At 59.2% G+C, this 11631-nt stretch overlaps 1 protein-coding gene and 2 long non-coding RNA genes across 3 annotated transcripts; 2 read left to right on the top strand and 1 right to left on the bottom strand.

Annotated features, from left to right (window-relative positions):
• Window positions 1-173: 173 nt before the first annotated feature.
• On the top strand, window positions 174-1495 carry LOC120684041. The gene is made up of 2 exons (XR_005679047.1): window positions 174-1266; window positions 1327-1495. It is a non-coding gene; the product is annotated as an uncharacterized LOC120684041 (long non-coding RNA).
• Window positions 1496-4005: 2510 nt separating this feature from the next.
• On the bottom strand, window positions 4006-5048 carry LOC120683051 (ethylene-responsive transcription factor 4-like). The gene has a single exon (XM_039965064.1). The coding sequence runs from the start codon at window positions 4901-4903 to the stop codon at window positions 4283-4285; it is 621 nt and encodes a 206-aa protein (XP_039820998.1). The 5' UTR covers window positions 4904-5048; the 3' UTR covers window positions 4006-4282.
• Window positions 5049-10817: 5769 nt separating this feature from the next.
• On the top strand, window positions 10818-11236 carry LOC120683622. The gene is made up of 2 exons (XR_005678856.1): window positions 10818-10935; window positions 11075-11236. It is a non-coding gene; the product is annotated as an uncharacterized LOC120683622 (long non-coding RNA).
• Window positions 11237-11631: the final 395 nt, after the last annotated feature.

Genomic DNA, 11631 nt, shown 5'->3' with positions numbered 1-11631 from the left:
CAAAATTTGCTCTAGGGTATTGCTCAAATGTGGCTTTTGCCACAGGCCACTAAAAAAAGGCTGGTTTTGCCTCAACACACTCTTAGATGATGGTTATTTGCTGCTACACACTAAATGTACTATTATACTGCATTTTAATTGGCCTCCACGGCAAATGACTGAACTGCCCTGCCTCTAGTCAACTGAAGTCGCGCTGGTGGGATCGATCGACAGAACAGAACTCATCCCCGTCTCCCCGCTACCTGGCAGCAGCGCCACAGCGGGATCCCGGCGGCGGTCCCCGGCGCGGCAAGGGCAGCCCGCGGCGGCGCCGACCCCCGATGGCCACAGCGACGACGGAGGCTACGGCACCCGGCGGCGGCCCCGCAGCCCCGCCGCGGCGGAAGCCCCGAGCACGGCAAGAAGCGACGGCGCCCAACTGCGGCCACACCGGCGGTCGAGATGGAGCCGGAATCCAATCCACGCTTCTTCACCGAGATTTTTCCTGAGGAACAGACTAATCTTGAATGGGTTCCTAATGGGTAAGTCCTCTTCCAATTCTCCCTAGGGTTTGGAATTCCCCATAGGTTAGTGCTGACTATAGGCTAGTATCTGTTAATTCGGCTGCTATGTGTGCACTTGTTTGTGTAGGATGGATCCCAGTTTGTCCTAAAGGCTTGCTGTGCGAGTAGGTGCTTATATCAATTTTACTGATGATGGACCTCGTGTGTATTGTGAAGCTTGTAACATTCCTAAGATTTTAGACAGAGATAGTACAAATTTGAATGATTTGGTAACTGAAATTGATTCAAAAATTAAGCTAGGCTCTAAACACAAGTTGTGTGTCATTTACTGGGACAAAGTGACTCGCAGTAATGGTGGATATTGAATATGAGCAAGTTGGAAAGAAAATGAGATTTACTAGGATGTTTGTTGCACTAAAATCTTGTGTGGATGGTTTTCTAAATGGTTGTCGTCCTTTTCTTGGTGTGGACTCCACGCACTTGACTGGGAAGTAAAAGGGTCAATTTGCATCTGCGACCGCTATTGATGGGCACAATTGGATGTTTCCAGTATGCTAAGCTATGTTTGGCTCGGAGACAACTGAAAATTGGTCTTGGTTTTTCAGCAGACTTGAGCAAGCTATTGGATCACCTCGTGGCCTAGTGCTCATGACAGATGCAGGCAAAGGAATTGATTCTACTGTCATTCAAATATTCAAAAATGGAGTTGAACATAGAGAGTGCATGAGACACTTAGTTGCGAACTTCCAGAAGCGCTTTCGAGGTGAGGCCTTTCAGAACCACTTATGTAGAGCTTATCAAAGTCAAAGATTCTGATCACCAGGACCGGCGCCGAGATCCTCACGAAATGCTAGGGGAAATCATCTATATGGATGTTGGCTGTGGTCGATCTTCTTGCTAATTGTACAAAACTTTCTAAAAAGTTCGAAATTGCAATGGTGATTTTAGCCAGGAGGACAAGTTCTAGGCTTCCGGGCCTCAACTTTCCGGTAGGTGTTCGATTTCGTTCTCGCCGCCTCTTGGTTCTTGTGGTTCAGCTCTGGGCTTGGGGTTCGGGCGCGCCCTACGTGCCCGAGCCGAGGCGTTAGTGCGGTCGCGTCACGACGAGCGGGGCGGCGTCGCAGGGGGGCAGCGCCCGTGCGGTGCGGTGCGGGCACCACCGGCCGCTGCCTCGGTGGGAGTAGTTGCGCCGCTCGTGGCTTTGCGCGCGGCGCCGAGACGTGCAGCGGGAGCTGGGGGCGCCCGCGCCACCACGGCACCTGGCACACGGCAGCCTCATGCGCCAGGCGGCCGCGCTCGCGGCCCCGCGGTAGCTTTCGTGAGCCGCTCGCTGCGCTGCGCAGATGGATGCCCGAGCGGCCGGCAGCCGCCCAGTGCCCACCCACTCCCGCCGTGTCGTTCTTCTGGCGCATGGACACGCCCGACCCGTAACGAACGTGAGAGCCGAGATGGGTCGGTTGGCTAACCGCCCGCCCAACCGCACGCACCCGCGTCACCGGCCGAGGATCGGATCGGGGGAGGTCGCGTCACGGAGCCCAGCTGCGGTCTCGCGGATCTCCAGGCGGCGTGCTTTGTTGACCCGGCGCTGCGCCCGCCCGCCACCGCCAGGTTGCGTGCGCTGTCCCGCAGGCGGCGGGAGGACGCTGGTGGCCCGGTGGCCGACACGACCCCGCGCGCGCGAGCGCCACCTAATTTTTCCGCCCGTGGACGCCGCGCCAGCCCGTTCGGCGCCGTCTCCGCTGGAGCACGGGCGGGCAGGCTGGATTTGGATTGGGTCCGCGCCGCACGCCGGCCGCGGTGGCATCGTGCATGCAAAGGCGGCTTCTTTCTTTATTCCGCCCCGGCCGCCGCCCCGCCTGAGATCCAAAGCCGCCGACGCCGCCGAGGTGCGGCATATTCCGCGGCTGGCACGTGCTGCCCCGCCCGTGGCTGGGCGGCCCGGAATCGTAACGGAAAGGTTGCCAGCGGCCCAGCGCCACCGCCGCCTCCCGCGCTCCCCCCTCTACGGCTGGCCTGGCGGTGGAGACTGGCCTGACCCGAGCCCGGAGACCTGTCACCTGTGTGTGCTCCACGATTAACGATTACAGTACGGCGTATGAACGTTGACCACGGCGCGGCTTCGTCTCTCGGAATATTCGGCTGAACGGCCGGGCCAGAAACATCCGTGATAGCACTTCGTGCTACCACCCATCTTTTTCCCAGCTTGACTCGATGTGTATCGCCCTCTGCACCGAGTGAGGCCAACCACCAGCATGTCACTGGATTCTCGGACACATCCGGGTCACCGTTCCTCCGCCAACTTCTGCCGTCAAAATTTTATCGTGACATCGTCGCCCGGATCACGAATTCAGTTCTGTTTTGCGGGGGAACGGGTCTTTTTGTCAGAAATTCAGCAGCTTGGGACTTCAGGGTTCCATTTAGCAAAATGAAAAAAAAGAAACTTTGCCTGGACTCAGATCCGAACAATCCAACCCCAAGGCGTCGTAAAGCAGAGGTTGTTGCTTGCGAGAGCTCCCAAAGCTACCGCCGCGGCGGCTGGAGGTGCCGGGCAGTCCACCATCGCCGCGCGACGCTGATCGCCCTGGCGCTCCATCACATGACTCCACGAGGACGCGGCGCGGGGTGGGACCCACCCCACCCGCCTCGTGTGTTGCTCGGGGGGCCTTGCCGCGGTCGCAAGCGAAGCGCCTGCGCGAGCGACAGGGAAAAAGGAAGGAAGCCGTCAAAGGCGCGTGGGGCCGGCCGCGGCGCGGGGTGGCGACCGGCCGTAGGTTGCCCGTGGCGTCGCGGCGCCTTGCGGATGCTTGCGTCGCGGCGTACGTGGGTGGGTGGGGTGGGGAGCAAGGCGCTGCTCTCGCTCCAGGGCAGTGTGGATGGGTGGGTGGACCAGTTCGCCCCGGGGGGGCCCTCGCCGCGCCGCGCGGCACGACCCCGCGCCGGCTCGTCAAGGTCGAGGGGCCACGGTTTTCTGCGTGGCTTTCCGCGTCGTCCCCGAGTCGTCGTCGTCCTCCGCTCTGCTCCGCCCCCTTCAGGCTTGGCTGTCAATGCAAGCCGGTCCGTATGGTGCGGGAGGACGAACACACAACACAACCTGTTACCTGTACCGTGCCGTGCTACGTAAATTCACGGAGGAGAACACGGTTCAACATGCTACCTTGCGTACTTGCAGTGTAAGTTAGCAATAGGTGCTCGTTTGCTCTTGCGCTAAGCTGCTGAAGAGGAGATCATCGGTAGCACCAAAAGACTCTCTGTAACAATTTCTTTTTCAACCAGGCCTTTGACGTCAAAATTCGAATCATTACTGATTGGATGATCATATGCTTGATCAGATAAAGCTTAAGTGTTAGCATGGCGACAGCTCTCTCGATTTTGCAAGTCCATTTCTTGATCATTTGATCATCACGCATCGGAACAAGTCATTTTTCCCTTGTGAATTCTTGCAATCTCTGAAGCCAAATCAGCAGGTAGCTAAAAGGACTAAAGGAGCATACAGCACAGACAATTTGCGAGCAAAAGACGGTAGATTTCTCATTAATCAGCGATCAATATGTTACAACGAAGGACAAAACGCTTTGTATTTTGGCAACACCGGCGGTAGTTCTTGTGATACCTATCTGCCTGTGCAAAAAGAACATCCTATGTACACCTAGTAAGTAGTAACCCATCGCGGCAAATTAAACGATCGATTAACCAACCTCTTACGTACTAATACAAGTTCTAATCTTCTATGCGAGCTCTGGGGAGGAGTCGTCGTGTCATCGGGCGCGGCGCCGGTCCACCTACGCCACCTCGGCCGGCGGCGGCATGTTGAGGTCGAACCCCACGTCGACCGCCGGGGAGGCGTCCACGACGGATGACGACGACCCGGTGTCGCTATGCTCGTCTTCACGGCAGGTCGCCTTGCTGGCGCCGGCGACGACGGCCGGCCGGCAGGGCACGGGCGCCGGCACGGCCACAGTCACCGCGAGCCTCGGGTCCAGGAAGAGGAACGGCTGGGCGGCCACCATGGGCGGGATGCCGAGGCTCAGGTCCAGCGACGGCGCGGGGGCCGCCGCGGGGGACGCGGCCGGCGAGTCCCGGGAGGAGGACTCCACGGTGCTGCTGCTGGGGCTGACGGCCAGCATCTTGGGCGGCGGCGGGTGCGCGTCCGCGGCGAACGCGACGGGGAAGTTGGTCTTGGCCTTGGGCCCGCGGAAGTGGAGCGCGGCGGCGTCGTAGGCGCGAGCGGCGGCCTCGGCGGTGTCGAAGGTGCCGAGCCACACGCGGGCCTTCCTGGTGGGGTCCCGGATCTCCGCCGCGTACCGGCCCCAGGGGCGCTTGCGGACGCCGCGGAACCTCGGCTCCATCATGCCGTCGGTGGCCGCGCTGGAGGGTGGGAGAGCGCTGTTCTTGGGCGCCATGGCGGAACCGGAGGAGCGGGAGAGCGAGCGACGAAGCGTGCGGCGGGGCGAGTGGGCGCCAAGTGTTCGGGCGCGGGCGGTGGCGGAGGTTGTTGTGTTGGTGCGCTGGGCGAAGGCGCTGGAGTGCGGGGAGGAAAGGCAGGTGGGTGGGGTATTAATAGGGGAGGCGGGAGGTGAGGAGGAGCCAGCGGGAGGGGAGGTTTGACCCACAGGCGGGGGGCGCCCACAGCGACGGAGGTGGGGGCGGGCGCGGCCGCCCCGCGTTGTGCTCCCGCTCCGCCGTTTCCTCCCTCGACTCCTCTCTTTTGGTGGTGCGGCTGCTTGCTCGGTCCGGACCGTCAGTCAGAGTACTCTGTTCGGTTGTTGTACGGCGCGTCCCTGTGTCACCGTGTGTGCCCGGCGCTGTACTTTGGAATGCACGGCCGCAGTTCTGTTATCTTTCAACGATCCGGGTCAATTGAGCGAGTGAGCCAGCCGCCTAAAAGCAAGGCAGCGTCTGCTTGAAGTTTCGCGTAGCTGGGCTAGTCACTCTTCATCCACCGGCGGTAACTATGGTCCCGGTAAATCAATCCAGCGAGCGCAGGAACGGTAGCTCCAACTGGAAAAGGCGCACAAATATTTTGCCCCAATCACAATCAGCGAGCGAACGGTAGCTGCAAACGCAACCTGGCGCAGTTCCGCGTAGCACAACCACAGGTTGAACTGGCGAACGGCACAGCGCCGCGAGCGAACCGGCCCAACGGTGTGCCGCCGCCCACCCGCCGGGGTGCCCCGGTTGCTTTCGGCCGCCCACTCCACTCCGTCTCCACGGCGGCGCCCCCGCCATGCAGCGGGCCGTGCAAAGACGTCGCAATTTCCAGAGACGCGCCCGGCACGACGCGTCGCTCTCGCACACCCCGTGGCTACACCGCACGAACGAGCGAGCGAGCGGCGAACGGGTGGGCGGTGCCGCAGGGCGCGCGGCGGGGCCCGGGACCCGGCGGTGGCTCCCGGCACCGTCGCCAGCCGCGTGGCCCGCGGTGCGGTGCCGCGCGACGTGTGAGCGTGACGCGATGGACTAGGAGGGGCTCGCAGCAGGCGGGCGGGGGCAACGGGGGTGAGGGCGACGGCGCGGGGCGGCCGCACCTGCCCCGCGTCTGCGGCCGTGTTTGGTTGGCCGTGTAAAATTTTTCACCCTTTGATCACTAATTTAAAATATTAAATAAAGTTTAATTACAAAATCATATCCCGTGTAAATTACGAGACGAATCTAATGGGATTTTTGATTGCGCCATTAGAAAATGGTTAATGTAGCATTACCGTAACAAATAATCGATTAATTACCGTCATTAGATTCGGAGCGAAAAATTACTCAATTTTTATAAAAATTTTACAAATAGATTTTATTTAGTACTCACGAATTCTAATAAGTAACCAAACACCGCCTTCCTTGGCTGGCACGGCGGCGGCAGCGCGCAGACGGCAGGCAGGCCGCCGGATCGGATCCACGCGGGGATTTGGATATTGCTTACGTGCAGCCGCGGAGGGGGGCCGCCAGTCGCCATCGCCAGCGTGGCCAGTGGAAGATGGCACGAAAGCCACCGCTCGTTTTTTTTTTTTTTTTTTGCCCCCGCTCCCCTGCGCTTTGCCGTTGCCGCCGGCGAGAGCGTGTCTGGCTCTGGCGCGGCTATCGCCTATTCGCCTCCAGTTCTCCGCGCGGTTTAGCAGGGGCGTTCGTTTTTACAGTTCTTGCACGATGAAATAGGAGAATTGTCCTCTGGTGTCGTCTTCAAGACGGTATCATGCATATTTTTTTCTGGAAAAAATGATGACACATAATTTTAGAACAATTTAACAAACTATGTTTACAATAAATTATCTTCAAATTTATCTTGTCGTAACTGTACATTATATAGAACTTAATATAAATCGTATGTACAATAGTGAGCACCAGGGCCAAGTTGGCGAACATGCCCTTCTTCCTAGTTTCAACTGCTCAGCCATTGCCGCGTGTTTGATAGTTTCTTTTTTCCCCCTACTTTTGCTTCCAACCAGTTTTCAAATTCTTAATAATTTCTCTCTTTATTCTGAAATACTATAAGAAATGTTAGATGTTTTCAGGACCGACATGTCCCTCCGCCTGGGAGCTGGTTTAATTGTCGGAAATACTGGCCACCTGCTGGAGCAGGGAACCCGTAGCGTTTTAAATGGAAAAACAGAGGATAAGGCTGGCGGGGGTTTGATAATAAGGTAAATGAGCAGTGAGAAAATTCATAATAAATTCATTATATCTAGGTACATATTTTGAATGACACCTCATATTTGAAGATAAAGGAAACAGTCGACAAGCCTAAGTCTTATACTAGCATATGTTAATTTTACTCAGTCTAGCCTAGTTGCTCTTTTCTTAAGTTTTTGAGATGCTAATTATCCTTAATTTTCGTGGTTCATATGATTTTCAAATTTTCATTTAGCCCTTCGTAGTTTTATTTTTCAAGAAATTGCTAAAGGCATGCTACTAACATTTATCCTTGATGTTTTCAATAACTTTACACCAATCTGAAAATCCCAAACTAGTTTTTGTACTGCCGGATAGCTAACGATCTGTCATTGCCAGCGAAAAATAGAGGACGGTTGCCAGAGTTTCACCTGGACCGGGCAGCAACTGCCACGACGAAGCTGCGCATCACGTCCTGACCCGGGAAGCGTATATGGGCAAGGTGTCAAGCGTGCACGTATAAACTATTCCGGCCGCCGCCGCTACTCCGCTAGCTTTTCCGGATCGAGGAGGCTGGCCGGTGGCTGCACCAGCACCACCGAACCTGACAGACACGACACGGTGGCCCGTGGCCGAGCGCCCGACGAGCCGAGCCGTGCGCTGCGCGGTGGGTGTCACGTTCGCCGCCCCGCCCGTCTTTCCGCGGCAGCATGGCTTTCATGCCCACCGTCCGTCCCCCTCCGCCGCGCCGTCGCTCTCCGCGCAGAAACGCCGGATCGGGTCGTGCCGCGCGCACAGGGGACGCCCCGGCTGCCGCCACCGTCGCGGCGTCCACATGTCAGCCGCGGTGCCGCAGCGGCCACGGATGGCGACGGGCGCGACCGCGGCTCGCATGGGCGGCGGCGACGGGCGCGACCGTGGGTCGCATGGGCGGCGGCGGCGGGCGGGGCGGGGCCCCACGTCGCGAGGTTTCTCCGTTCCACACGCACACGCACACACAGCTCCCGACGCCAGTGAGCGAGGCGGCGACGACGACGCCCTTTGTTTATCGCGGATCGGCGGCCGGCGCGCGCGGGCCCGCGGCCCTGTTCGCTTCTCTCTTACCGACTTTTAAATCAGCCGAACAGCCCAAAAATTCTTTTGTTTGTTTTTTCTCTCTTTTTTTATCTCGCCCCACACCACCCGTCTCGGGTCGCTCGCAACCGCTCGCCGACCGCACGGCCTTGTCCGTTTCGGAGCTCACGCCGACGACGGAGCGACGACCGACGGGCTCCTTTTCCCTTTCCTTTTCCTGTCCGAATTACGCCGACGGTTTCTCCGGTCTTTGGTGAAGTGATCGTGCTAAGCTGCTAGGTTCCGACAGAGCCAGTTCTCGCCAGGTTTAGCTCGCGTCTGGTGCCAATTTGGCTCACGAATTACGCGGCCGCGCCATGCTCGGAAGACACAGGATGCGTCGACACGACAAGGAGCCGAGCGTTGACGGCAGCACCAACCTAACCCGCGGCACGTTGACGGTGACGGACTACACTACAGCGCCGGGCTATCGGAGCGCGCGACGCGGGCGCGAGGAAACCGGGGGGCGGGACAGGCGGTGGCAGCGTCACGTTGCCCATGGGGGGGCAACGCGTGGGAGCGCACGCGCAGGTGGCGTGCCCTCGACAGCTCCCGCGTGACGGCCGCGTGGCCGGCGGCAAAGCGGGGACGGGGGGCGGGCCTCCGCGCGCTGCAGAGGAAGCTGCTCCCGAGTTCATGGTACCAGCAAGAGGTTACTTTGCTCCCAGCCCAGGCCAAGGCGTCGGCGTGCGGGCATCCAGATTCCAGAACGGCACGAGATCTGGGCGATCCAGCAGAGCAGCCTCACGGTCGGCTCGGATCGGTGGCTCCTCGTCCTCGCCGTCGTCTGCTGCAGCTGGATAATTTTCTCCGTCCATGGAATCTAATTAAATGTGGAGAAATTTGCCTATTTGACACTAGAAAAAATAAAGTTGGCTTGTTTGACACCGAAACTTCAGATCTTACTATATGTCCAAAAGTCAAAATTTTGTTGTCTATTTAACACTCTCCTAACTTCTGTTAGCTTTCAACGTTAGATCAGTGGGCCAGGCAGCGGGAAAAGACTAAAATACCCTTATGTAAACATGGGAAGCCTGGCACAGTGCTTTTTCTTCCCTGGCCGGCACCTCCCTGGCGCTTGGCCGGCGGCTCCCTGGCCATGCGGACGGCCAGCGAGGCGCCTCCCCTGCCGCTGCTCCCTAGGGCCTGTTTGGTTCGGCGTCGGCGATGCTTTTGAGCAGAAGAAGCAGAATAATCCCGCCGAACGGGTTGCGTCTAACGCGCTTCTGCCCGCCGCCGCCGCAGCAAAACGCGGAACATTGAACTACGCATGACAAAATCGCAAAAGCGTGCTCTGGCTCGCTTATGGCTTATAAGCCTCGCGATTTTGTGGGTCACGGTCCCAAACAGGCCCCTAGTCGCGCGAAGGGCCGGCGAGGCCGCACCGCCCGCCTCCCCTGCCGCCTGCTCCCAAGCCGCGCACCGAGGCCGCGCTCGCCTCTCCTGCCGCCTGCACTGAGGCCGTGCCCGCCTCCCCTGCCGCCTTCCTGCCCACGCGGGCTGCCACTGTGCCGGCGCCGCCGCATCTCGTCGTCGCGAAGGCCGCCTCCCAGGCCGATCGGAGAAGAAGATGGCCGGCCTTGGGATCTCACCTAGCAACGGCGGTGGGATGGCTCGAGGTCGACGGCGGCGGCTTCTTCGGCCTGCGGCGAGTTTGGGCAAGAGGCAGGGTGGATTCGCGGGGTCGCTATGCTACGGTGTCCCAGATGCAAGGAATCGGCTCGAGGCTTCGTGGCTTGGACGAATTTCTCCGGTAGGGAGGTGATGCTCCAATGGCGGCCGCCGCGGCTTCCCTGCACACCGGCAACACGGGGGAGAGGGAGCGGCCAGGGCAAGATGCGCGGCGGCGGTGGGGCTTCGAAGCTCGCCCGAGGCTTCGAGGGCGCGAGGACATGAGCGGCTTGTGGCCCACGCCGCCGTTGCTGCCGGCTCCTGCCGCGGCGGCGTGCGGGGACGGGCAGGACCCGCTTCTGCCACGCCGGCGTGCGCATAGGCCGCGCGCAGCCTCCCCGGAGCTAGCCCCGCCAAGCCTTGCCGTCGGCGTGCCGCACCGGCGGTACCCGCTGCCGCCGCCCGCCTGTAACCGCCCCTTGGCGCTGTTTTTTTTTTTTGATAAAACATACATGTATTCCAAGTTAAGGGAAACGTACACGGACCCGTACAAATACAAGTATGTCAAACAAGGATACGGAAGACCACAGTCCCACCCAACTTGCACAAAGGGCCTTCAGAAAAAGAAAAATTACAAGCAGATCCCTGCCCCCTATGCTCGCCGGAGCTTCCGACGAACCCCGCCACCGGAAGTCACCGGATCTGGCCACCGCACGCCCAAGGACCGAAGAGGACTCCATCGCACAAAGGCTTTGAAGTGAGCCGCAGAAGATGAAGCCGTCGCTGGTAGCCCATCGGCCGGGGACGCGCCCCGAGTCCCCTCGATCTTGGATCCACCCTCGCCATCGACGCCGACCGCCGCCGCAGGAACCACGAGCCGGATCCGCCCTCCAAACATCCATCAATCCCGCAGCAGCCTCCGCAACCTTGAAACAAAAGATCGGCAGGCGCATCCCCGTCGAGAAACGATGAGACGCCGCCGGACAACGCCCCTTGGCGCTGTTGGAAGAATGGAAGGAATAGAGGAAGGGAGAGCAGAGTGCACGTGTTCGCTCCGTGGTGGAGCTGACGGGTGGGCCTCACCATATCTAACGGAGATAGCTAACAGAAGGTGAGGGGATTATTTTGGCAAAAAAAAAAACTGAAGGTGTGGCTATATAGGTAATATCTGAGATTTTGGTGTCAAATGAACAAATTTCATTTTTTTTCTAGTGTCAAATAAGCAATTCTCTCTTAAATGTGTCGGGCAGATTCTGTGAAGTGAGATGCGCATGCGTATTCAACTGACAGCAGGGGAGACGTCGAAATCGTCCGAGGTAGAATTTCAGCTGTTGGGCATTTTGACCTTAGCTGCTGCGAGTTAACCTGCGTCAGAAACACTGGAGTGAACTGCACCGGCAACTGCAAGTGAACCAACGCAACGGTGCGCCGCCGCCGCCGCCGCCGCCCCGGTTGTTTTCCTCTCCTCTTCACTCCATTCCACGGCCTCCGAACGAAATGACCATGTAGAAACAGTGACGCCCGCGCTTTTGGGGAATGGGGAGCGTGGAGAACAAGTAGTACGGTAATTTCTTTTCTGCCCCCGGCAGCGCGCAGATCCGCGCGGGGATCTGGACGCTGCTTGCGTGAAGAGCGGAGGGGGCGGCCGGTCACCGGCGCCGGATTCGGGCGGTGGGAAACCCAACCCCAGGTCGGCAGGTCGGAAATCCGCCGCCTCCTCCTCCCTGATCTGTGCCGGCTGCCGGGTGTCAAGCGCGCGCGCACCACGGCCACACTCGGCACTCTTTGTCGCGGACCGTCGGCCGGC

This window comes from Panicum virgatum, chromosome 7N (genome assembly GCF_016808335.1).
Source record: "Panicum virgatum strain AP13 chromosome 7N, P.virgatum_v5, whole genome shotgun sequence".
Classification (NCBI taxonomy): domain Eukaryota; kingdom Viridiplantae; phylum Streptophyta; class Magnoliopsida; order Poales; family Poaceae; genus Panicum; species Panicum virgatum.
The sequence above is the reverse complement of the archived record's forward strand: the minus strand, read 5'-3'. Positions and strand labels throughout refer to the sequence as shown.

Coding starts and splice junctions, on each gene's coding strand:
- LOC120683051 (XM_039965064.1), bottom strand. CDS start 4,903: ATGGCGCCCAAGAACAGCGCTCTCCCACCCTCCAGCGCGGCCACCGAC.